Genomic DNA, 26,195 nt, shown 5'->3' on the forward strand with positions numbered 1-26,195 from the left:
CTAGAACTTAAAAAGTTTATCCATTACACACAGACTTGGAATGGACAAAAGTATTAAAGGAAAATCAATTTTTATAACAAGCTGCACAGAATAATTCAAAATTGATGGTTGTTGTTATTTATAGGAAGTAAGCATAACATGTCCCTATAGTAACTTCATGTAGAACTTTGCACTGATAGACCAGGGAGCTGCTACTCTAACGTTAGAGTAGCAGCTTCCTGGATAGACACTGTAGTTGCTAGCAGTGTTTGAAAGTCCCAATTGTCACCCATACTGTACATGCACACTGTGTGTTTGAATGCAGAACTGTATTCTGTAAACAGCCTCAAGGAGAAATGGCTTATGTCATTTTATACCTAGTGAAAGACTGAAAAATGAAACTTAACATTATGGGGCACTTTCATGAATTATTTCACCCATTTTATTTATAATTTATACCTACAGACATAACAATTTTACACAACCACAATGTTTATGGGGAAATTTTGCCTTGCTTCAAGGATTTTGACTGATAACCTTCACAAGTTATAAATGAATTGATCTCATTTCTGGCAGGGTTTTATGATGAGGCTAGTCAGTTAGTTATATCAGAGAGTGCATGTTAAGAAAATGTCAGGTATGTTGTTGAAGAAGACTTGTTAATGCAGGGAGTTAAAGGAAAGGCTATGCCAATAACCGTAACCAGAGAGATTGCCATTTACCATTGTCTTTCACTGTTTCCATCAGGATGGTATATATGATCCAAGAAAACTGCCAAGCAATTTTGAGGAATTTTATGAATTTTCTTTGACATCAATTTAATACCGGGTATATTATGATATATATTACACTGTATGTTCAAAATAATGACACACTACTTATATAATTATAATCTGTGAATCAATTTGACTATATTTGCATATAAGATACATTATACCAGACATAATTCCATAGCCGACAAGCTATCTTTATCGACATATGATTATTTGGATTGGAATGTTTCCTTTGTCTGTAACGACCAGGAAAAACCATGGAAACTTTCTGAGTTATTCAAAACAGCAAAATCCATGAATTATTAAGTTCCCAAAACTGAGTGAAACCTGCAAGTGGCCTGACAGCCAAATATGATCTGCATTGGAATTATCCCTGTCACCATATACATTATGTCTCCATAAACATTATTGTCTTATACTCATTCAAACACCAGTAGAATCTGTGGTCCAGCGGTACAGACTTCGGTCTGTGACACAAAGGTCCAGGGTTCGATTCCTAATGTACTGTACCTGATGAGTCACAAAATCCCAAAAAGGACGAAACCGGTCACGAAGTGGAATTTTTCTGCTGTGTTGATCTTGATTAATTTAATCAATATCTGTCATACCACTTGCTACACATTCAATATATATATATATATATATATACAAAGATTCAGATTTTCACTATATATAAATTTATATATATGTATACATGTAGCAGATACAGAAGTGTATACTCACACATTTTTACACTATCACACATCTTGTTACCTACGATACAGTGCTCATCTGAGTTAATGCAAACAATGTACCCACAGAGTTTTATCACAGTTTTTCCATCAATGATTTTTTAACACCAACCTTTATGAATCTTTCAAACCTTTTGAAAGTGCTAGTGCAGTTTCATGCCCTGTGGAATGACGAAGCTTAAATGATGATCCAGGGTTCATTTTCATCCAAAAAATGATGACAGTTTGAAGACAAAGAAATCTTATGTTGCTTTTCACAGAACTCATGACTTTCAGTTTTCAAGTTTCATTTTGTTTTTTCCCCCAGTGCTAGGTTTCTGTGACACAATTATAATGTAAAGTGGATGTGTGTTCACATTTAGGAGCTTGACGTGAACTAAGAATGCGCGTAAAAGAGCAATGCTGACTTTTGAAGCATTTATTTGCAGATACTGCCGTAGGAATTTGAAAACCCTTGATGAAGCAAGGGGATGGGGGGGGGATGGGGAATGGGTCAGGGGAGAGCAGGCTTATAAGCAACACACATACTTAAATATTGTTACTTGTTATTGTTTGTTTTCTTTCTTATTTAGCACCACCTCGAGATAAAAAAACATGCATTGTCATTAAATGCTGACGTTCTTTCTTCTCTATCACCACCCCCCTCCTAAACCCACCCTTACCCCTCCCCAACCGTATTCCATTTCAGTTCTGCCACTCCTGTCTGACAATCATGTCTAATTTTCAATTATAATGCAGGATATGTTTAATCTCCATCTTTCTGAAATCACATATTTTTCATACCTATCCACAAGTTGCACAAATTCAAGACATGTACTGTACATGTATGTGAAATACTGTATTGAGTGTATTCTTAGAAAAACAGAGAGCATATCCTAAACAAAACAAAAAGCTTTAAGCTACCAAATTAAGCTCAACACCTACAGTAGTCGCCTTCTGAAAAAAAATTTCACATTTACCTTGAGATTCCAGGTCAAAGAATTTCCTTTCTTGTCATGCATGTAGCTCATGCATACATTCCTTTCAGAATATTTTTTAAAAGTTTTTTGAAGGTTTGATACATTTTCACAAAAAATGGAATTTACTTTAATCAATTTTTCCTTTAACATTCACCTTTTCATTCCTGATTAAACATACCATTTGTAAAGTTACCTTCCTATTAAAAGCAATACGTTTCTTTTTGCCCCTATATTTTTGTCTTTTTGCTTGGTCTTTCTTTCCATAGCTCAGTAGTAATTATTTGCTTGATGGATTACTTTCATGAATAATTTTCATGTCAACTCCCCTGAGAAATACCAGCCTACTGAGAAGTACACAATTGTAGTCATTCATTTATTGCCAACTGTTTCACTTGTCTCGCTTTCCCTTACCTCCCTCTCTTCTTTCTTTGCACTTTTTGTTTTTACACCTTGTTTTTTTACACTTTTTGTTTTTACACCTTTTTTTTTTACACTTTTTGTTTTAATCTTCTTTATTGAGTACTCCATCACTGTGTGAACCAGACCTTGTTTAAGTGTTCATTGTCATTCAAAGGTCAAAATCTCAAACGAGTTAACATACAAACTGTATTAACTTATTCTTAATTAATAATACACTAAATATAATTAGCAGATTACACTTACATCTATATTTTACACTGTTCTCACTTAACCGACCACAAGTTTTAATGCTCTGTTTAACACCTTGCAGTTCTTTTCTTGGCTTGGTTTTAAAACATGAGAACATGAGTCAAATTTTCAAAGATGGTGTTAAAATTTAAGCCCTGCCAAATTTGCAGTTTTGAACAACAATCTTTTGATATGCATGAGTTGTGAGTAATTAATTACAGGTTTTATTGGTTCTCCAACATGCAGTTAAGTGTAAAACAAGTTTATCAAAAATATTTAACATTGTTGCCATGGAAATGTAAAAAGCCACAATCCGTTTTTGTCACGGTCCGTAAGAAGGCATGCCTTAAGCATAGGGCAAACCCGAAGTCTTTAAAGCATTAAATTTGGTGTGAAAATTCTGAAGCCAAAGATAAGGATGGATGGCTTCCAATGGTTAAGATACAGAATCATCTCAAAATGACCCGTCACCTTAGGGTGTGTGAAGGGGGGGGCGGGTCAGTGTCAAAAGGTTACCTGATATATTAAAGTGAGGGTGCATTAGTTGTGAGGAGACAGGTAAGGTCATCGCTCATTTATAAAAATAAAAATAAAATTCCATTAGAATGTATACATACTGAAATGCTTGTGAAATTAAGAAAATATGAAATTGATGTCTTGTACATAACATGAAATATAAGCAAAAAAGTGTGATGTCAGGGATGAGCACTTGTAACAAAAGGAAACATTTCTTTCTCTACAAAATTTGAATTCATTGTTCTACTGTAAATGTGGATGCATCAGTACATGAATATACTCATAGTCAATGATAATATACTATGTAATATTTATAAGCTTCCAACCCCCTGTAATGAAATTTGAAAATATACCCAATCCAAGGTCAAACCAAGAGGGTGAGACAGATTGAAAGACCAAAAACGAAAAAAATATTCTTTGAATGAAACTTTCCCCAGGATGGTAAGGTTTTATAAGTTATTCTTTCCTTCAGGCAAACATATAATTTACCTCTGAACCATTCTTTTTAATGATCTCCACAAAATGCAAACAATTTCAGCATTTTCCACTTAAAGACATTTAAAAAATGATAATACTATGGAAATTAGAGAGAGACATTTTGTGCCTAATCTTACCTATAACCATCGATTTTGTTTTTCCTACAAAATTCCCTGCAAAACAAAAGGCTGGTACTTAAAATTCAATTTAATTACATTGTCAGAATGATAAACACAGACCTGAACTCTCAACGGCATGAACCCCTGGGGTAACATATACAAAATGTTTCCCCGAAAGGAAAGGAGAAAGTTTAAGACGAGAAAATTCACATGAAACAGGGTGGAGATGGAAAATAATATCATCTTACACCGAAGAAGATAACTTAATTGGTACACTCGATTTGCTTGTATGCACAGCTGGGCACCAAGAAGTCTCCCTGCAAGGCTAAGAGAGAAATTTCAAAATGGGACCAGCTCATTTTGGTGACGTACTTCAGCGGCTTTTTGGATTGGTCGATGGTTGTCAAGAACGATGATGAAGGTATGTTATTAATATTGCCTCAGGCTATAGCAGCCATAATCAAGACTTTGTGATGTTCTTCTCGGCAATCTATCTTAGTACTGAATTCAATTTACCAGGCTAATTGGTGCTTATCTAAAGGTCAAAATTTGTTGCAGAAATGTTAAAACCTACTACAGTATGTGATATGATAAATTTTTAAAATTATTAAAAAATATAATGCAAAATATGTTTGAAGCTTTCACAGAGATTAATTAGCAGACTCCTATTCCTCCCAAAGAGCTGTCCAAAGTTCCTAGCCACCTTCCTAATCCCCTTTCTTCAATATTCCACGCCCTTTCTTCAGTACTCCTCCCCATTTCTTCAGTTCTCCTCCTCCCTCTCTTCAATACTCCTTCCCCCTAACTTCAATATCCCTCTCTCTCCTCCCCCTTCCTCCAACCATTCCTGAACCATCTCAGTAGCAAGGAGCAAATCAATGGTAATCAAACCAAATTTGCCTCAAATATGACATTATTATTAAAGCACACGTAACCATGGAGACTCATGGTCGTCATGTGGGAGTTTTCTCCAATGGTGACCATAGGGGTGGGGGGAAATTTATAGGGTCATCGATCACAACAACCTTTCAACAATGTTGCACTCTCTTACTGTAGTTTAGTCTAGACTGCTATGAGACTAGACCTAAACATATTGGCAATCTGCTTGGCATTCTCCACAGTTCTACATTTAGGATTTACTGCACCCATCTTCCTTGTTCCTATCATTCTTATCCTCTGCCATTCCTGTCACTCCTTCACCCCCTCCCTCTCCCCTCTCCCATTCCTGTCTACTTCCCCCCAGAAAAGAAATGGAGAAGCCACATGCTTATGACATGAACCATAAACCCACATGGTAGGACACATACAATAGCACAGCACCTACAGTACTTACATACAAAGGGGTTATTTCGAGTCTGTAGGACTGTATGGTAATCGTACTAGGAATTGTGGACTTACAAAGGCTTTGTGCGAACAGCGGTTACGAGTCGGATTTTCATTTCTTTAGAAATTAGATGAGGAAAGCAGGCCTCATTAATTCCTTCACCCACTCATCCACCTATTGTACAATGTTGTTAAAGAATTGGCTTTCATTTAGAGTGTGTGCTGTCTTCAGGCTATACATGTGTATAGCTATATATATAGGTGGTAAAGACCACAGAGGGTATTTTTATCAAAGTTCTGCAAAAACATGATATTCATGTTACTAGAAACAGTGTGAACAGTTACTATTGAATAATTTGAAACAGTTTTGCCCAAATTTATCAATTTAAGTGTTTTGTTCAAAGTATAAGTGAAATTGAATCCAATATCCTTCTTCAAACTGAGACGTGAGAGAGAGGAGGTGGGGGGGGGGGGTGAGGAGGGAGTTGCTAGGATTAAAATATTACAAAAGGAAAAAGGAAACAATACTTCCTACTATTTGCTTTATAAATAGGTAACAATGTGACATGATTAAGTGTACAACGTCCTTGAAATCAAATCCCATGAGAAATTGAGAACATATAATTTCTTTTCATAAAAATACTGAAGCCATCATCATTCATTTTAAAAACAAATCTAATAAACTGGTCATCGAGATTCACGTCCTGACAATTGAGAGGGAAGTTCATGGAATGATTCAATTAATTCTTAGATCACTAGACAATTGTTTGGACGACATCATGGAAGCAATGGATGGATCCGGCAATACCAAAATCTTCATGGTTTTGATATCTATGAGGAACAAACAATTTCATGTCCTCTACTCTCCTCAAAACATTTCACTCTCAATCTACAGTGTATAAAATGACCTGGTAAGGTCAACTGGTGTCAAAGGTTACCAGGTCACTCTAGTCAAAGAAGAGCAAGAGAACAAATGTTATGAGGAGACATATAAGTGAAGATGCAAAGTTAAATACTTAGTACACATCAGTTGTTAAATTCATTCTAGTCTAACTGCATACATTATCCTCAAAAATTCAACATTTTGGGTGCGAAGGTTGTGAGGAGACAGGAAAGCAAGGAGCGAAGTAAAATTTCAAAATGTTATTATTTTTCAACTTAGAATTCAGTATATCCGCACATCCGGTAAATATATACGGAGAGAAAATAACTCATTCCATTTTTGGTTCTTTCCTACAAAAGTTTGCTATTTTAAAACAGACTAATTGGGCACTGGTCTCTAGGCATTTATTTCAGTTATGTCTTTAGCAAGGCTAAAATTGATTTGTAGGCAAGCATGCATCCAAGCATGATGTGTAAAGGCATCCAGGATATAATACAATAAAACGAGACATATATCTTTGATGGATGATGCATTCATGCAAACTACATTTTAACCGAAAATTGGAATGAACAAACTCCCAACGTACTCGTTAGAAAAGGTCAGCAAAGAATTTACAATTGTGATGAGGACATGGTAGAGATAATTTATGTAGAAGTTATTAGCTCATCACTAATAGTGGCTGGCATATGTACGTCAAACGGGATATTAAAATAGAGGCATTCACAAATATGTAGGTTTAATAATTACAAGTGCATTGCTCTTTGTTAGTCTCTACAAAGGAAGGTACATAATGAAAGCACTAGTTTTCCTGTCTATTATGATCAAACAACATATTATCAAACCTAAATTTTGTGAGGTTTGCAACCTTTTTAAGCTCACACCCTTGCAGGATCTGCTATGAGGAATGATCTCCATGACCCAACAGACCCCAACAGAATTTTGCGGAAAAACATATGTCCTGTAGTAACTTCTGGGTGGTAGATACGGAAGGAGTTAGTTGGCGTTGCCCAAGGAGCGAGGGCGCAGTGCTAAAACGTTTCCAAATGTGTAGTTAGGTAGATATATAGGAAAGTGCAATTGTGGAGTGGGAGACAGGTAAGTATAGTCGCTCGTAAATCCCCCCCCCCCCAACCTTCAGAATCGATGCACAGAATGCATGAAAAACTAGCCGAACTACTGTAAGCACTTCTCGTTGCCAAAGAAAACTAACTTAATCCATCTCGATGTTTAAGCTCTGAAAATGCAACATAAATTTTCAAACATCCAGAAAAAATGCTGCCATCCACTGAACAGTTTAAGTAACCCACTAGTGCCCCATAGTTTGCAGATCATCTGCCTACATAGACTCCTATCATGCCAATATTCCCCCAGTTTGGTATCTAGCTAGTTTTCCAGCTTAGTTCGCACACCCTTCATGCTTTGTCTGCACACCCTTCACACTTTACTTGGGACCTTTACGTTTTATACTTAAAGAATCACTTGCTTCCATCCTCATTCACGCCCCGCAGCATCTTAGAGCTGATTAGTCAATTAACCAGTCAATTACATTTATCCGTAGTTAATCGTTCCACAGACTATAGCTTTCTAATCTTGTTTCTCTCTCTCTCTCTGTAGGAACTTCATCAAACTACTGACGTACTGTTTCATGACAGACTAAGACACCGAGGCATTGATAACTGAATTAAAATGGATCATTTATGCGCCGAGTGCTAGCATGTACTATTGTATAGTGCCAATACCTTACAGTACAGGTAGCCTACTAGTGCAGTCAAATACAGTTCGACCTCTCAAAGTCGTCATGTAACCACAGTTTTCATTTTAATAACATGGATTCCTAAATCCTTCCATTCATGATTCTGTGGTATGAAAGTTAATATTCACCACGGCAACCTTCCCAATACTACTAATACTGTCCTGTACCTAGCAACTGTGCGAGAGTTATCGTTGAGGAAATACATGATATGAGCAAATCCCCTAATCTCTATTATTGCTGTGTAGAACCTTGTTGATATTCCCAACACAGAACCTATTCAACCACACACTCACACAGTCACGATTATGAAGCCAAAAAGACCCCCTTGTTGTGGTATCCATAAATATGTATGCTGCATATTTAAGCAGCTTTCAGTGTTTGGTGCACAATTTGTTATCAAAACCCACTAAAGGTATTACCAAGACTTACCGATTTAAGCAACTATCTTAATCAAATATAAAACATATTTCATTCATGACTTTTTTGGGGAGATTGCAGATTCACACAAGCTTCACCCCCCTCCCCCCTCCCCATGTTAATAGGTCTAGCATTTATGTTATCACCTGAATGCGATAAAATTCATAACCTACCAAATAAGCTTTGACCCTACTTTTTTAAGTGTATACTATACATACAAAGCCATATTGCCCAGTGTATGCACAGATGAAAAGTCCGCTTACCCATGTCATGAATCATATTCTTCAAAAGCAATATTAGAATGAATTAATGCCACAGGTTCAACAGCTTTGAAAATATTGACTTAACCTATGTTTACAGTTAACTGGAGGTTCATACAATAAATGTTGACATTGCAAGCATAATTTCTCTTAAGAATTCTATATGTAAATTTACACTGGAAGCTGTTGAACAACCCTTCCACTTGGGTAAATCTACCTGTAAGAGAAATGAACCGAGAAGCACTATGTACAGACTTTACACAGCAAACAAGTCTAGTCTAGGTCGGGGAATCCACAGCACCAATCGGGTGGAGTATTTAGTATAATTTACCACCACCACTTACCTGTCTCAATTCAAATCTGAAATGTTATTTTATTTACGAAACATTAAAGAGAATTTGTAATAAGTAATCCAGTGTCACAAGTACAAAATACATCACATTCTCCCGACGTTGAATTACTTTATTCCCCCTGCCCCAATTTTGAATTTCTTCCTACCATGCATCTTCTCCAACCCCTCCCCCCTCCACCCCCCTATCAATTTAATAATTTTTAACGTAACAATAATAATCAACATCTACTTTATACCAATCAGTTCTATAAAATTTCAAAAAAATTACATGTCACATTTAGTAGAATCAATTCTATGCATTTTGACAAAAAATAAATCAATAAATCATTAAATCAATAAATCAAAGATAATTTCCCACCCCTTTTCAAACCAAAGTTTTGTACTTGGCACGTGACAACTGTCACAGGTTCTCCATCGATTGTAATCAAATTTTCATGATTTCACACAGAAACCCGCAGCCCATTGAATAGTAACTAGCGTTAGGGAAACCTTGAGGGGGCTAGTGGGTGATGATACTTTGATGATACTTTTAACGTCATCAATATCTGATATTGGTAAATGCAAAACTATTGAAATTAGCAATTTCTTTTTAAGTATGTATGTGAGTATTTTGTTTTCCTCAAAAAAGGTATCAATTGGGAGGAGTTTTTTATTTGGTTTTTAAATAGAAATTTATAGATAACTACAACTTCTGCAACAGCTTTATATAAAAGTTTTTTTAGATTTATCAAAAATCTACAACCAGTTTTTCATTTTTGTCACAAACCTAAACCTTTCTGATCTGTTAGTACCATTGGGAGAACATTCAGTGTCAAGCATGACATTTTAACATAACACATCTCCAAACCCATCAATAAACTGCCATTTAAAGGGTCACTCCGAAATGTTTGAAAACTTGTCACCTTTTTATAAAGATCCTCCAAAAGGTCAAGGATTATTAGGGTAATATCCCATTTTATCACCCAAAGACTACTTTGTTTTACTCCTATAGACCTTCATCATGTAGTCTGGCATTCTATACAGACGTTCTGCACTATCAGTATAGTGAACACGGCATAGACCACTGTGCTTTACTAGCTCTAAATCTTTAAGGGCTTCAAACACAACTATAAACCCAATTGTTACACCACACTTACTTGACCTTAGAATTATTTCTGTTGATAGTAAAAGGAAAAGAACTAAGACCACTGTGTTACTGTACTTAAGAGTTTAGAAGTCCTGTGGTTTGGTTTAGTTAATGTATTTACTCTTCCAGAAGAAGAAGAAGAAATAAAAACATCTTTACAGTGCTGGAAGTTTAAGCATATAGTCACTCCGAGGCACAATAGTCACAATGTATAAGAATGGTTTCAACTGCCATTAAAAACCTCTGGAGTGTAAAAGTCTTAGCCAGACTCAAGCATGCCTCTTACTATATTGGAGATTCCTGTTGCAAATAAAGGGTTTGGACTTACACGGCTACAACAAAGATTCTTAGCATGGAAATAAGGTTTGTCTAGCTTCAATAAATCCACCTAATAAAGACAACACCAGGACTGAGGACTGACTATATACTAATGTAAAATGTACACACATGGTAAGATTACGACCTACGTACTAAAGGACAGTGTTACCCGGTAAGTTGCTCACTCCCAACACTGACTGAGGCATTCTATCAATACAGGAACATAAGAAATAAGGAAATGTAGAGACCCAGATATCCATGAAGTAATCCTTGTGAATGTTGGAAGTTTTTTCACAGATGGTATTAAAGAGTGTGAACATGGCTTAAACACTGACAGCGCCTCTCTTGGAGTTTTATAAAATGAGACTTGATGATGGTTTTCATCTGGGAAATCTCTTCATGAGCAAACAAAAGACCGTTTCATAATCGCTTAAGTACAGCTGTGACATGCTTTGCTGTAACACACACACCTACAGTACAGACAATGACATACAAAGATGAGGAAACAGAACACTGTCCACAGTGGTGACTGCAGAATCCGGGTAGATTTTGAAAATAGACAATCATCAGCTAGAATGTCACCAATTTATAAAATTTGATAAAATGTGACGATGTAAAAACTATAGTATCTGAAGACATACCCTGTACATGTAATGTACAGAGCCCACCATGTTCTAGTCAAGCTACTTGCAATTGAACATCTCCTTAAAGAAAAACCCTGATTGTTGGTGTTCAATCAAACAGTAATTCATATCTATCTAGAGTATTAACACAGTTGTAGATTCATTTAATATACAGCATCTACTTTCCCTGTGTTTTATTACTTTTCAAAATGACCTCTCGGTCCTTTCCTGGGGATTAGAATCCCAGCCATATGGAACTAGCCTTTATCATATACAGTATTAATTGAAGTCAAGTATTGAGATCCAACAATCAGTAATTACTTGTCTCAAAACTTGAAAAGATGCCAAAATATAATTCTGGCTATACACAGGAAATGACAAGGCCTTTTATCACTGAGAGTAAAACTATTGTTTTGTGTGCGTGTGCGTGCGTATGTGTGTGTCTTTTTTTCCCCCATAATACAATGTGGTGTATATATGCAAGTGTTCAGGTTTTTTACTCAGCTGAAAGCTTTCAGCTAAGCTATAAGCGATCATGCGATTCTGCCGAAATTCTGTCCATTTTTGCCATCGTGTTTGATTGACTGCCATTTTGTCATTTTAATTCGATTTGGTTAAAAGTTCATGAGTGGTTTGTGTGAGTTCAGTTTTCATATATATTTATTTATAAATTTGAAGGTCATTTGGAGTCATTTTTTGAAAACATCCAAATGCTGTTCCTCTTAGACCATCTGTCCAAATCTGCTGAAATGTTATAACTTATGGATAAAATGTTTGAACGGTGGTGAACCAGAGCTAAATATTTTGTGGTCATGTAGGCCATAGATCATATGCAATACTCATGAAAATTATGAATATGTACACATTTTGAGACTGAGGACATTTTGTGACTGAGGACATTTTGTGACTGAGGAGTGTAGGCGGACTAGTCCATCTATATCAAGGGTGGGCAACCTTTTTGAATGAATGGGCCAGATATAAAGGGTGAAAATTGACTGGGCCGCACCTAACCAGCGACCTGCTGTTGATTTCAAACCTTTGATTCCGAGGACTTTCAAGCAATAGGTGTGTGTACTTAATCTGTAAATTTCACAAAAACATAATGTCAATACAGTACAGTTGATAATTAATGGGGATAATAGGCATACCTGGCAGCATCATTAGTGCCGATAAATTCTAAGCAGCTAGCTTGCTTTTTGTGATGATGTAAAATAGATTGATTTTTTTTCTCTTTTTCTTGAGACATCTCACGGGCCGCAAAAAAATCACTGGCGGGCCGCATTTGGCCCGGGGGCCGTAGGTTGCCCACCTCTGATCTATATGAAACAAGTTTATTTAATAGTTTTGGTTTTGAAGAACAAAAACAAGGCAAAACCCTTGTTTCCTGGTCAATGAATGGACTGTCCGCTCTTGACATTTTTCACTCACGCTCTCTGTTTTGTTGCGGCCGGCCGAGAGAAAAACTGTTTCCTGATTCGGAAACAAGACACCGTAGCTTTCGATTAACAAGGAAGAGAATATATTCTCCTTGGCACTGTATCAGAGCAACAAGACATTTTGGAGTCATTGCAGCGGTTTCATGGTATCAAGTTACCTGGCTAACAAACTCAGGAAATCACATGCAGGAAATATCGATGATAGGCTAGTGGTGTTTTGCATGCACAGAGCAGACACGATTAACATTACATCCTGCGTACAGTTCAGATTAATCTGCAAAACTACAACGATTTTGTGGCCCTACAGTTTGTTCCCAAAATCAAAAAATTCCCAGGACAATCATATCGCTATATTTTGTTAAATTCAGGCTCCAAAAAGACTATACTGCATCATTGGGGTGAAGGGGTGGGCGATGTGGGGGTGGGAGGGGCATTGGTCTCTGTCTGTGCCTTTTGTGTGCATTTTTCCCTTTTGTTAAGTATTGTGTCTGTCAAGTCTCTTCCACATGTAAAATATCAATGTGTACAACTGACAATGCACGCTGATATATATTGGCTAGTTACAGTATATTTATTTCATTTCTGTTTTCTTGTGTATTACTTATTAAATTTTATGAAGTATTACTTATATTAAATTATACAGTTAGCAATGCATGGTGACACATTTTCATATTTAATTTAATTTCTAATTCTTTGTGTATTACTTATTTATGTTTTCAAAAACTGTGGAAATGAGAAATTTAAAATCAATCCAATAAAGATGTTACCTTTTTTTTTCCCCATTTCTTTCTGTTTTTTTATTCAATATCTAATAACAAAAAAATTGTTTCAGAGACATACATGTATATAATGCAAGATCTCTTAGTTCCCCACAAAGTGACCGTAAAATTGAAACACTTATTGCAATGATGCAATGAGTCAGTTCAGGGCGTTGGCTTGAACTCACCAAACAAACAGACACAAATTTCCACACTGAGGTTGTTCACCTTTCATGGGTATTAAAAGCCAAGTTGTTTTATTATATATTATGTTTTCAGATTTTCAGGAAATCTAAAGCCAGTCCCAAAAGCAAACACTTGCGCAATACTAGTGAACGTATTAATGTCTTTCTACTAATAAATAGCAGTTCTTCGGTTTCTTCTCAAAACGAAAGACAAACCAAAAGTCAGACAGATAGATGCTATAAAATGTTGATTTTGTTCCAATTGCAGGGTTGTTAGAATACTAGGTCAATGACCCAATGTGGTACAGTGTTATATGTTTGATGGGGGGGGGGGGGGGCGGCTTGGCTTGTTACAAATACTAGTTTCATTATGTACAGTACTGTACTGTACTGTAGGGTAAAGAATACTAAAGATGCTATTGAACTAATGATCAAACTAAAAATGGAACTAAAGATGGAACTAAAGATCAAACTAAAGATCTAGATAGAGATCGAACTAAAGATCTAGATAATGATCGAATTAAAGATCTAGATAACGATCGAACTAAAATCAAACTAAAGATTGAACTAATGATCAAACTAAAGATCTAGATAATGATCGAACTAAAGATCTAGATAATGATCGAATTAAAGATCTAGATAACGATCGAACTAAAATCAAACTAAAGATTGAACTAATGATCAAACTAAAGATCTAGATAATGATCGAACTAAAGATCGAACTAAATATCAAGCTTATGATCGAACTAAAGATCCAACTATTGATTGAACTAAAGATCGATAGATGGGTTTGATTTTCCTTGAATTGCTTTATTTCTACTCCGCATTTTGCATTGGGGCTGACATAGATTTGCATCATAATTAAGTTCTATGTTATATCAGATTTGTTCTTAATTGGATTACATATCCCTCAATCAATGTACTAGCTCTTTGTGGGTTTTTAATATAGTAACCTTTTTTTCAAGATCCTAAACTATGATTCACCCATCTTACAGATTTTAAACTATTTAAGTTCTTCCTTCCTTCCTTCCATTATAACATTTAAACCATAAGTTACAGACCCATGCAGTCAAGCAAAGTTCAACACAATGTACTGTATGCAAATTTACCAATATACCTTGCCAAAGCTCTTGCCAATTACTGGCAAATTACATTCTTCAAGAAAAAAATTATTTTGGAATGAGTCCTGTATTCTCTTATTTTTGCACTCCTTTGTTTTAACTCGATAAGGTGAATACTGTGTAATTAATATCCTGTTACATACTGAGCGGTGATTTCCGTTTCAGACCGACGAAAGTAAAAGTCGGTTACAGTCTTGTATCACAGCCAAGGCTCTGTAACACAACTTTGCAATGTTCAGTATACCCCTGGTCAAGAATTAGTGACTTGTCAAACAGTAACACAGGGTGGCAGTATGTACAGTAGGACCACATCAGTGCCTCCTCGCCTCTCCCCCCCCCCCCCTCCCCCGGGTAATATCCAACATGAGCAGCCACATCAGGTGCATAAGTTTTTTTTTTTAGATATTCACAAGAGTAAAGAAAGGTGCAATTGAGATTAAATGACTTGCACAAGTACATAAAATAATGATTTGGCCAGGATTGGAACCCCCAAAATGGTAGATATGGAAGGAATCAGTGGGCCTTGCCCAGGGAGCTAGGGCGCAGTGCTAAAACATTTCCAAATGTGTAGTTAGGTAGATAGGAAAGTGCAATTGTGGAGTGGGAGAAATGTAAGAGAGGAGCAAAGTAAATCCTGCAATTCTTAGATGGCAAGACCTTTGCCATATAATCCAAAACTTACCAGGTTTGGATATATTATAAAACTTAATGGCTTATCTGGTTTTACTGTAATCCGGGCAGTTTTCGAAAGATTTGAATCCACTACGAAAACGCATGAGTAAACACTTTGGATCGTAGAATGAGAAGGAAGGCCATTGACCGGAAGGGACCGGTCACTGAGGGTGCACAGTGTTAAAAGATTACCAGGGCATACTAGACACGGTAAATGAGGTGCTAATGTTGTGGGGAGACAGGTAAGCTGGGAACGAGGTAAATTTAGGAGTGACGAATGATTGCCACAGTTCCGCATGATTCGAGAAGATAAAATCAAAGTCATAAGCAAAACAAAACATTCTGGACACTTTGAGGTGGCAGAATGAGAAGGGAGGTCATTGACCTGCGGGATCCGGTCATAGAGGGCGCACAGTGTTAATAGTTTACTACCAGTTCAGTCTACACGTACTGTAGATTGATAGTGCTGAGGTTGTGAGGAGACAGGTAAGTGACGAGCAAAGCAAATAAAACAGTCGGCCACGGTGCTCTCAATCAAGATAAATGTGTTATGTAATGTATTAAAAACAGACTAAAAAAAAATTTTACCAAAAAAAATGATGAATTTAATAATTGCACACATACGTCTTAAGCCAGATGAATAAGAAACCATGACCCTTGCAGCAAACACAATACTACAGTGCAATAATATTTACACTTCCACTGTAACGGAACACTTGGGGATATATGCTTACATGTTATACTGTATGTAAAAGCAAACAAGTCCCATTATGATAATTACAAGTATTTGTATTACTTTCGTTTTCATCAGGGGATATTCAAAGGTGTATGTTATATTAATGACATAGCCTGTACATATATATGAAATGATGTAGTGATATGTACACAATACCCAACAGTACTGAGACATATATAGTGCACACTGTAAACCATAGAATGCTTGTTAAATACAGTATACATAAATGAGTATATGCATTGCATACATGTATACACATAGTAAACAGGTATAACTCTATATCTACAGTACAGTATGCATGTTAACCTGTCTGAGTTGTAATGAAAATCCCCCCAAAAAACCTTCCCAAATCAAAACAGATACTTATCGGGCTGAAATATGACAAATTATTCTTCTGAGAAATCCCCCAAAACTGGTCCTGATAACAACAGTTCTGAGCGCACTGGATCGTAAGGAAATTCAAGCACAAAACGAACGTTCTAGACAATTTGGGTGGTAGAATGCGAAAGGTGGTCATTGGCCGGAGGGTTCGGCCTTAGAGGGCGGGCGCACAGTGTAAATAATTACCAGATCACTGTAGACACCTTAGCATAATAGTGCTGTGGTTGTGAGGAGACAGGCAAGCAAGGAGCGACATAATATACTGTATGAGACAGTTAAGAGAGCTAGGAGAGCATTAAATTCATCAACTGCGTGTGTTTTACATGCAGACAGGGTGGGGGGTGGGTCTCTGACAACTCTTTGCTACATGTACTGTAGAACAATGCCAATCTAAAATGGTTGATGCCTTGTGTATGGCAGTATAGCAGATATTATCTTTAGCCATTGAAGGAAACTGGTGGTTTTAAACTTAAAGGACAGAGTCCGGAGATCATTTCCAAATACATATAGACTTCAAAGCTACAAAAATGAATTAAATTGGCAACTGGGGAATGATCATGGTGCAATTATTTAGATTTCTAAGGAATGATGGATCAAACATACTATAAATTGATTTGGACAAATATCTTAAAACATTATTTTAGCAATTGACTGCAACGTATTCATTTATGCGTACATCACTATTGATTATTTATTTACATACCAGGCACACACAGTATTGATCACTATTTATACTGTAAACATACCAGGCACACACAACTTCAATATCTGAGGGTGGACTACCAGAAGTTTTGAGTTTGCATTATTTGCTGAATTGAATGAAATCTGATCCTTCAAACAATAAACAAAGAGTCGAGATTATCTGCCAACTTTCTATTTCGTCTTGTCTGACATTACTACAAGGGAAGTCCACCATTGTTTCGTTGGCATTTTCTTTAACATGACTTCACACATGAACTTCATATAACTTGTAGCTGAAAACAGGATGAGAGTAATTATTCAAAGCGATTACCTTTGCTAAATTTGATGCTAACGGAAGGTGCATGTACAACAGTACTTAGCAGATAACAGTTTCATGTGTAAGACATTGTGTCACTTAAATTAATATCCTTAAATTACTGTAATTAACTTCCAACCCTAACAAGGCAAGGAAGAGGTATTTTCGGCAGTGTTGAAAGCAACTTTTTTTTCCTGCATTGATCTTTGATTTGTAGCAACTTGTCAGACCTACCGAATAATACATTATGTACTTTATATTACAAATCATAAGTTTACCAAATATTACATACTTTAATATTACAGAATATTACACGTCTATAGAACTACTGTAACTAACGTAACCAAAGACTGCATTTGATCAAACAATGGCGCCACAGGTTTGTGCAACGATTAGACATTTAATCTGAAATTATTCATTTGATTCTAAAAATATTTGTCACCGAAAGCTCTTTTTAAATATTATATCATGTGATTAATATTGCCTGTAGAAACAGATGCTTAACTGTGTACATGTACTCTAGATAGTGTAGTAGCCAGTACAGTAGCTACTGTACGGTATATGAGTGTTTCAGTGCAGACAGGGTGAAGACAGGGTGCAGACAGGCACACTAGTAAACTAGTGTATACAGCACACACCTTGAGTACAGTAAAGCATTGAATTAAATATAGCAGTTTACTTTAAGAAAAGATTTATACAAACTTGAGCCTTACAAAAGGATTTTTCCCCATTTCATGAAGAATGAAAAGAATAAATACAAGGTGTCCAAGGAGTTATACTGTACTTCTGATTTGTTTTGTAAACTGTCTATTTTGACAAGTTTACAAATTTACTGTGCTGTGTACATACAAAACTGATTTACTCACGATTTATACTGTAATCAAGTCTAAGGGAGGCCAGAAGAGTAATAAAACTGCTAGTCTTTGCATTGTACGGTCTATTATTACCGACTGTGTTCTAAATGGTAAATATAACTGACAAGCAGGCAGCCATAGATTACATAAAGATGTTCTCCACACGCTGGGGCAAAAGAATGCCCGGTTATGAGATGTGTAAATTCGTGGGAGTACTGAATAGTAATTATAGTACCTATTGCACACTGTAATACTTACAGTACAGTACAGTACATAACAAGAACTCACAAGTAGGTCATGTTTATAAATAGCCATCAGATAGCAATTAATGAGAAAAGTAGTCTGTGATACTACTGATTTGCGAGGTATACAAGAAGAAGAAAAAAGTCTAGAGTCAATCTTTTAATGTTACTTGATAAGTCTTACAATGGAAGATAATGAACTTCAAACAAGAATAATTCTGTTTATTCACACATTAAGCTGCACTCCATTATTTATAGACATCTCCAACTTTACAAAAAGCCATTCATATTCAAGTTGATGAGAACGAGAGCTGAAAAACAAAAGACACTCCCTTTTGGATGACATCTTGATGACCAGGTTTTTTTTGTATCCTTGACATTTTGGCTAGATGACACAGAAAATGGGACAACCCAGTATTTGTATTAAGAGTGACTGCGTTCATACTGGATCCTCCAATCTCGATCCAGTGTTTATAAAATATCACATATCCTTTATATCATGATCTCTTTGCATTCACATCTGATCGGCAATTCTGGAGCTGATAGTCCACGTGGGATCACTGTTCAGGAAGTTACGCTATTCGTTTGGTCACACAACAGCTTCAGTACCTACTGTATTGTGTCGATACTATGTTTGTGTTTGCACCCTTATATAGGCCTGATACTGTATATCTTCATCATTATTGATCATCAGTTTGACCTCGGTCGACCATTATCATCATGAGGGGTAGGAGAAGTTGGCCGGACAATAACCTGGCATCGAGATTTCCAGTCATTTCTGTCTTGCATAAGGGTTGCTAGCTCAGACGTACTTTCAGCCCCACTGTCCTCTAGTAGGAAATGCAGGAAGGTTTTATGCCTTGCACCAGGGGTACCATGTTTTGGCTCCCAGAGAATGAACTTGTTGGCTGCTTCTTCTGGGTGTCGGTGGTAGTGACCAGCTGCTCTAAGTCTTCGTTCTCTGATTTTCATGGACACCTTTGGAAGATCGCCATAAAGCTGTGTGTTGGGTATCTTCTGTTTCCAACTAATATCAAGGGCCTGATATATACACTACCTTACCATACAAATCCTGTACATTTATATTGGGAATGACTTCCTGTTCGCATTTTGTGCAGTGCCTCACTTTTGTAAGCTCTGTGGTACAGTAATATTTCAGCTCTTACAAAATGTTTTGGTTCCTGACACTTCCTGTGTACAGATAAGCTGCAATATTTATATAGAAGGGAGATCACTGACCAGCGTGGTCCAGTCATAGAGGGCGCACAGCATTACAAGATTACCTGAGGGTCACTCTAGACATGATAGAGTGTGAGTGTTGTGTGTGGAGGCAGGTAAGTCAGGAGAGAAGTGAATTCAGAAAGTATCGCTGTTTCAGTAAAATCGCTCAGTTTCTATGTCACACTGTTCCTATATATACTGTATACAGTACAGTACTTAGTCCCTTCAATACACACACACTAACAAGTACAGTATATCACTCTATATCACTATGTAGTTACTCTTTCACTGCATAAAGGAGTAATTTAGATTAATTACCAGGACTTTTGAAAAACATGCAACAAAAGGGAGTGATATAACAGTAAATCTTCCTTCTTACTTTCCCATGTAATGAACAATGTTGACGTGAAATTTACGGAAGTTACATCCCATTTTATCCTATTTTATTGTATTGAAGGGTTCTTTAACTCATTGAAGCAGCACAATGAGGAAGTAAAGTGCAGAACACACAAGATGAAACATGTATACAGTAATAAACTTGACCAATGTTAAATGCTCAATTTGTAATGGCCGTTTTAGACTGGACAATTTGAACATTAAATGAGAGTGGATCAGAAAATGAAAGTCAATTTTGAATGGTACTCTGACATATATATCATATTGTCACACAGATGTGTAACCTGTACATGTTGAACTACAGTATATACCAGTTAAATGATCAGATACTTTAGTACATAGTAATGAAGGTGGGGTGGGAGAGGGGAGGGAAATGGGGGGAAATGATAGCTGGGAGAAATTAGCAAAATTAATAGTCAGAATTATATTGATTAATAAGTTTATTAAAGTTAAGAAACCACATTAGTTTGGGTATAAACAATGATACATACCTGTCTACATTCTTCATATATGCACTCAAAGTTCCTAGTACTTAATGTAGCCCTACAAATAGTTTGTAACATTTTAGTACTGTGCTCCCACTGACCTAATTCAGGGTCCAAACCCACTTCCTCTTCCAAGCTTGAGTGCATTTGTAAAAGGGAGACAGGGGTATTAGAGGAGAGTGAAATAAATCAAAGAACACTTAAAATGGACAATAGAGATTTAAATTTAAAGCTCTACAAATATTTTCTGATAACTGTTAGTGTCCTTGGTACCATACAGTAATATATATTCAAGAGTGAATAAAATCAAGAGTTATTATACAAGTGCATTTGGTAATTTGTCCAAGGGAGAGCTACAAGTATACCAAGATTTCATGAAATTGGGGACAACTTCAAATATTTTGTTAATGCCAAACAAAAATTACATTTAATGTGTCTTCTGACAAAAAACATTTTTTATATTTATTTTATTTATTTATTTACTTACTTTTTTGTTGTGGTGGATTAAATACCAGTATGACAGATTATAACTTTTAATAACCACATACACATAGATCTCTAAGAGCTGTGGATTGTCCAGTTATGGGTGACTATTACAATGTTATGGTCAGATAGTCACAGAAAGGTACATTATACAGTAGCTCAAAATAATGAAGCTTTAAAAAAATAAATCATGATAAAATGATAACAGGACATTATGTAACATTGAACATACACTGCACGAGGCCATGAAACTTCAGAACTATATGAGGCATTCCAGTAATATTGAAAGTAAGAGTACATGTACAGTACATATGAACATCGTAGACAATCCATGATGCAACTTTTACAAACCACCATGAACCAGTTTACGAAATTTTGACCGTTTTCAAAGAAATCCTATTTCAAGAGGAACAAAAGTGTACAATTTGTTTATTGGGAATTTATAGTGTTACAATGAATTACAAAATAGATAATAAGATAAATATTTTCAGCAATTTCCTTTCCTTTCCTGTCAAAATGGAAATCAATCCGGAATCAACTTTTACTGATTGTATCATGTTCCTTGGTTCAAAAGCCTGTACTTTGTCTGACTATGATAACATTTACACTTGCTTCCTCTTCCACAATGATATTTACAGTATATATACAGTATAGTAATCTCTCTATAATGATCTCACATGGCCTTGTGGACTTTTACTTAAAACAGGAAACAAGACCAAATACCTTTTCACTTGGTCACCAGTTTTCTGATAAACTAACCAGTTTTCTGATGAACTGACTATTTTTCAGATGAATTAACCATTTGAGCTGGGTATAGACTCGAAATATGATTTTACATTTTATTTTTAATCAAAACTGTAAGACTCTCCTAGATTGAAACAGTATCTTCAACTAACAAGCAAATTAATGTAATTAACAAGTAATTGATCATCTTGATTTCAATTCTGAAGATATTATACTGTAACATTAACCCTGATATATTTTTCACATTAATTAGTAATTTAATGAAAATTTATCACATGTATGCAAGGAGCCACTCAGCATATTTGACAACTACTGAAAACTGTTAATTAAATATTACAGGCTGATACCATGCGATTTACATTACAGGTTTATACTGTACAATTTAGCTGCAGTAGGGAAGTATTAAGTAACTAAAAGCAATACTTCCTTGGTAATGGCACAGGACTGAACCAAACATACAGAACAAAGAAAGTAAAACATTGATGCCCCTTCAAGTATAAACAGAAGATTGAAAACTCTGAGAATCAGTCCAAATACATAATTTTTTAGATTTTTTATCTGATTGTAGATCCATGACATGCTCATTAAATGTCCAACTAATTAGTTTATTCTGAAAAGAAATATAAAATATGCCTCATCAAGTAAAGCAGAGTTGGCCAAGGAAAATAGTCATAGTGACTATTCTTGAATCTCTGCAGACCTAATTTATTCATATATACACAAATATAAAAATAAAAATAATTCAGCTTTTACTTTACAAAACATCTTCTGTACTGTAATTCTTTTAATTAAAGAGATTCAATGAATTATGATTGTACAGTAATTTTGTGTCAAGGAGATTTGGTTTTTGGATGGAAAAATTGCAAGCTTTATTTTGAAGATCAAGGCAACTTGTAAGACGCTGGTAAAATAACTCTAGAGAACAGACGATCTCTTTAACATTGAACCTTACCTAACGCACATGTATGTACAATATATAGCCTACTAGTTTAATGCTATGCAGGCAGTGTAAGGAAGTGAAGTGATATACTGTACTGGCAGTGACATGTACATGTAGATATACACCATGTTAACTTTGGTACAGTACAGTACAGTAGAGTACAGTATATAGGTACATAGATTCCTGATGAATTCCAGAATGGGTGAAAAAATAAAAATTTAACTTTCAAATTAAAGCTTACTGTTTCTTCTGAGGTGTACAGAGATTATAATAGAAGTTAGAATGTAATCCCTTTGTCAAATCAAGAAGTCTCTGTACTGTAACGTTGAACCTTTTTATGGTACTTTTTATGGAACCTTTTTATGGTACAATACAATAGGTACTGTACACAGATACACAGAGTGTACAAGAAACACATTTTAACCGTAGAGCTTTCTGAATTTTCTGAAGTGCATAGAAAGCAGGATTAGGATGCAATACCATTGTCAATTCAGAAGTAAATAGGTCTCTGTTTTAACAGGGTAAACCATATTAGGATACACACATACTGTGCGTTAGACACACAGAGTGCATTGGTCCTACTATATATTAAAGCACCCATAGGTACTGAATGTGAGCTCAAAATTGAGCATGTGTCTGAATACACACACATGATCACACAGACCAGTCGTTGGTGTGGATGGACATGTTACAGAATTGTAGAAATTCCTAGAAATACAAACATCAATTGGTATCAGAGTTAATACAAGGAATATCACATTTCACTTTATGTACCAAAATTCAGTGGGCATTACTACCTTGCTAAAGACGTTCACATTATCAAGACAGCTTGTGTACACAAAAGATGACCATGCAATAATACACTTATTATTCCAAATCAATCAAAAAATGTGACTCTGAACTCATTTTGTGTAGTCACTATAAGTGCAGTAGTCCATTCACGCTTAATGTCTCATAGTGGGTTTATTAAGTTGATTTCCTCATCTCGGAAGAGCCACTTTGAAACAGTCTGCCCTACCTGCATGAGGTAAAGTGAATGCCCTGCTGTCCAAAGAAACTTGTCAGTACAGTATAATGCAATAAAGTACAGTACCATACAGTGCAGTACAGCACAGTATAGTGCAGTACAGTACTGTACAGTGCAGTACAGCACAGTTTAGTGCAGTACTGAACAGTGCAGTACTGCATAGTAGAGTATAGTACAGTACAGTGCAGTACAGTACAGAGCAGTACAACACTGATATAGTGCGGTACTGTACAGTGCAGTACTGCATAGTACAGTATAGTGCAGTACTGTACAGTGCAGTGCAGTGCAATACAATGCAGTACAGTGCAGTATAGTACAGTACAGTACTATACTGTACTGCACTATACAGTATAGAACAGTACAGTATATTACAGAATTACAGTACAGAGCAGTATAGTACTGTCTAGTGCAGTACAGTACTGTCAAGTACAGTGCAATACAGTACAGCACAGACCAGTACAGTATAATGCAGTGCGGGTACAGTAGAACAAAGACAAGAAACCAGCATGTACATACTGTACATATATAATATACATATAGTACTGTACTTTATCCAAGTCACTTAAACTACAGTACTATGTATATAGCATACATACACTCTTATTGTACCACTCCCCACAGTGTTAACCTGTTCTTCACTGAACCTAACCATGAAAGTATAATCCTGTTAGGGGAGTTCTTCTACCAACTACCAACTAGCTGTATACTCCAATTTTGCCTACAAACAGAATTCAGTTACTATATGGCCTACTAATGTCATCCATTGACTTTACCAGTACTGTTCTAACTATATGTGTGACAGTCACACTGGTTGTTTCGTTCCCATAACAGCTGTTTGATGACATTTAGCTGAGCTCGACCACAATCATCACTGAAAGTATTAGACTCCACAACTAATACATGATAAAGTCCTAGTGTACAGGTGATGCATTGTAACACAGTGACACTGACCTACATATCAACATGGTAAAAAGATGAGTCATTTTAACAAATAGATCATATGACTACTTTGTGACAATATTTGTCAATTTTTCATGTGTATTGACAAACAAACAACATAAGTTTAAAGTTTAACAGAAAGAAGGATCTGGGTAGCACCTACTTTGACTTGTTGAGAACTGCAAAGACACACAACTTTAAGAAAAAAAAATTACATAAAAACATGAAATATAATACATTTAAACTTTCCACCATACAGTAGTCAGACAAACAGAAATCATTCAAAACAGACTTACATACAGATATATAAAGACAGACGGACAGACAGACAAAAAAAAGTCCAGTCTTCAGTAAAAGATAGTACCATCCTTATATTACATAACCTACAAGAAAACCCACATGTGTGAGAAACTCACCTTTAATCTGTAACTCAATCCTCTCTACACAATAGTACAACATTTCCTCTTTTTATGCTTGTGTGGATCCTGCAATCTCATGATCTCCACCACGCAATCGGCGAACACCTCGTTCACGTTTAAACACTGTTTGGCGGAGGTCTCGTAGAAGGGTACCTCCCACTGGTTGGCTAGAATCATGCCCTCGCTGGTGGGGACCTGCCGATCCGGTTCGAGGTCCGCTTTATTGCCTACCAGTACCATGGGGACGTCCTCCCTCCCCTTGACACGTATAATCTGCTCCCGTAGCACCACGACGTCCTGATGGCTCTGTTTGCTGGTGACGCTGTAAACTATGACGAATCCCTGTCCGTTCCGTATGTATAAATCTCTCATGGACGCAAACTGTTCGGTCCCTGCCGTGTCCAGGATCTCCAGTATGGCCATGGTGCTCTCCACCTCTATAGCTTTGCGGTAGAAGTCCTCTATGGTCGGGTCGTACTTTTCCACAAAGTTTCCGAGCACAAACTGTACGGTTAATGCACTCTTGCCGACACCCCCACTGCCGAGGACCACCACTTTGTATTCCCTCATCGTGAAGTAATGCCCTGAATTCCTCGGATGAAGTAGAAATGAGATATACTGTAGGGCCCCTTCTACTGACCTACTGTACAGTGCCTCTTTCAGAGATTTCGGCTAGATTCTCCACCTGTGAAAAGGGATAATAGAGAGAAGCACACGTACAGTAATAAATGTATGCACAGCGTACGATACTGAAGACAACTATAACATACATTTCTCCAGAATTCAACATATGTGAAAGCAAATATAATGTTATACAGTAGTTAAGTAAAAATCCCACTACATAGGCTTCTGTATATAGAATACATGTCAACAACTTTTCATTTCATGTTGCAAGTACCTGT

General features: G+C 36.3%; 1 protein-coding gene across 2 annotated transcripts in view; it reads right to left on the reverse strand.

The window, feature by feature from the left end:
* Positions 1-26,195, reverse strand: part of LOC139975341 (ras-related protein Rap-2c-like) — a 46,321-nt gene that overhangs the window by 15,867 nt on the left and 4,259 nt on the right. For both annotated transcript variants that reach the window (XM_071983215.1, XM_071983216.1), the window contains exon 2: positions 25,291-25,978. In XM_071983215.1, the coding sequence (XP_071839316.1) occupies positions 25,315-25,863 (549 nt within the window). In that variant the 5' untranslated portion in view covers positions 25,864-25,978 and the 3' untranslated portion in view covers positions 25,291-25,314. The remainder of the gene's footprint in view (positions 1-25,290; positions 25,979-26,195) is intronic.

Source organism: Apostichopus japonicus, chromosome 10, assembly GCF_037975245.1.
Source record: "Apostichopus japonicus isolate 1M-3 chromosome 10, ASM3797524v1, whole genome shotgun sequence".
NCBI classification, from domain to species: Eukaryota; Metazoa; Echinodermata; class Holothuroidea; order Aspidochirotida; family Stichopodidae; genus Apostichopus; species Apostichopus japonicus.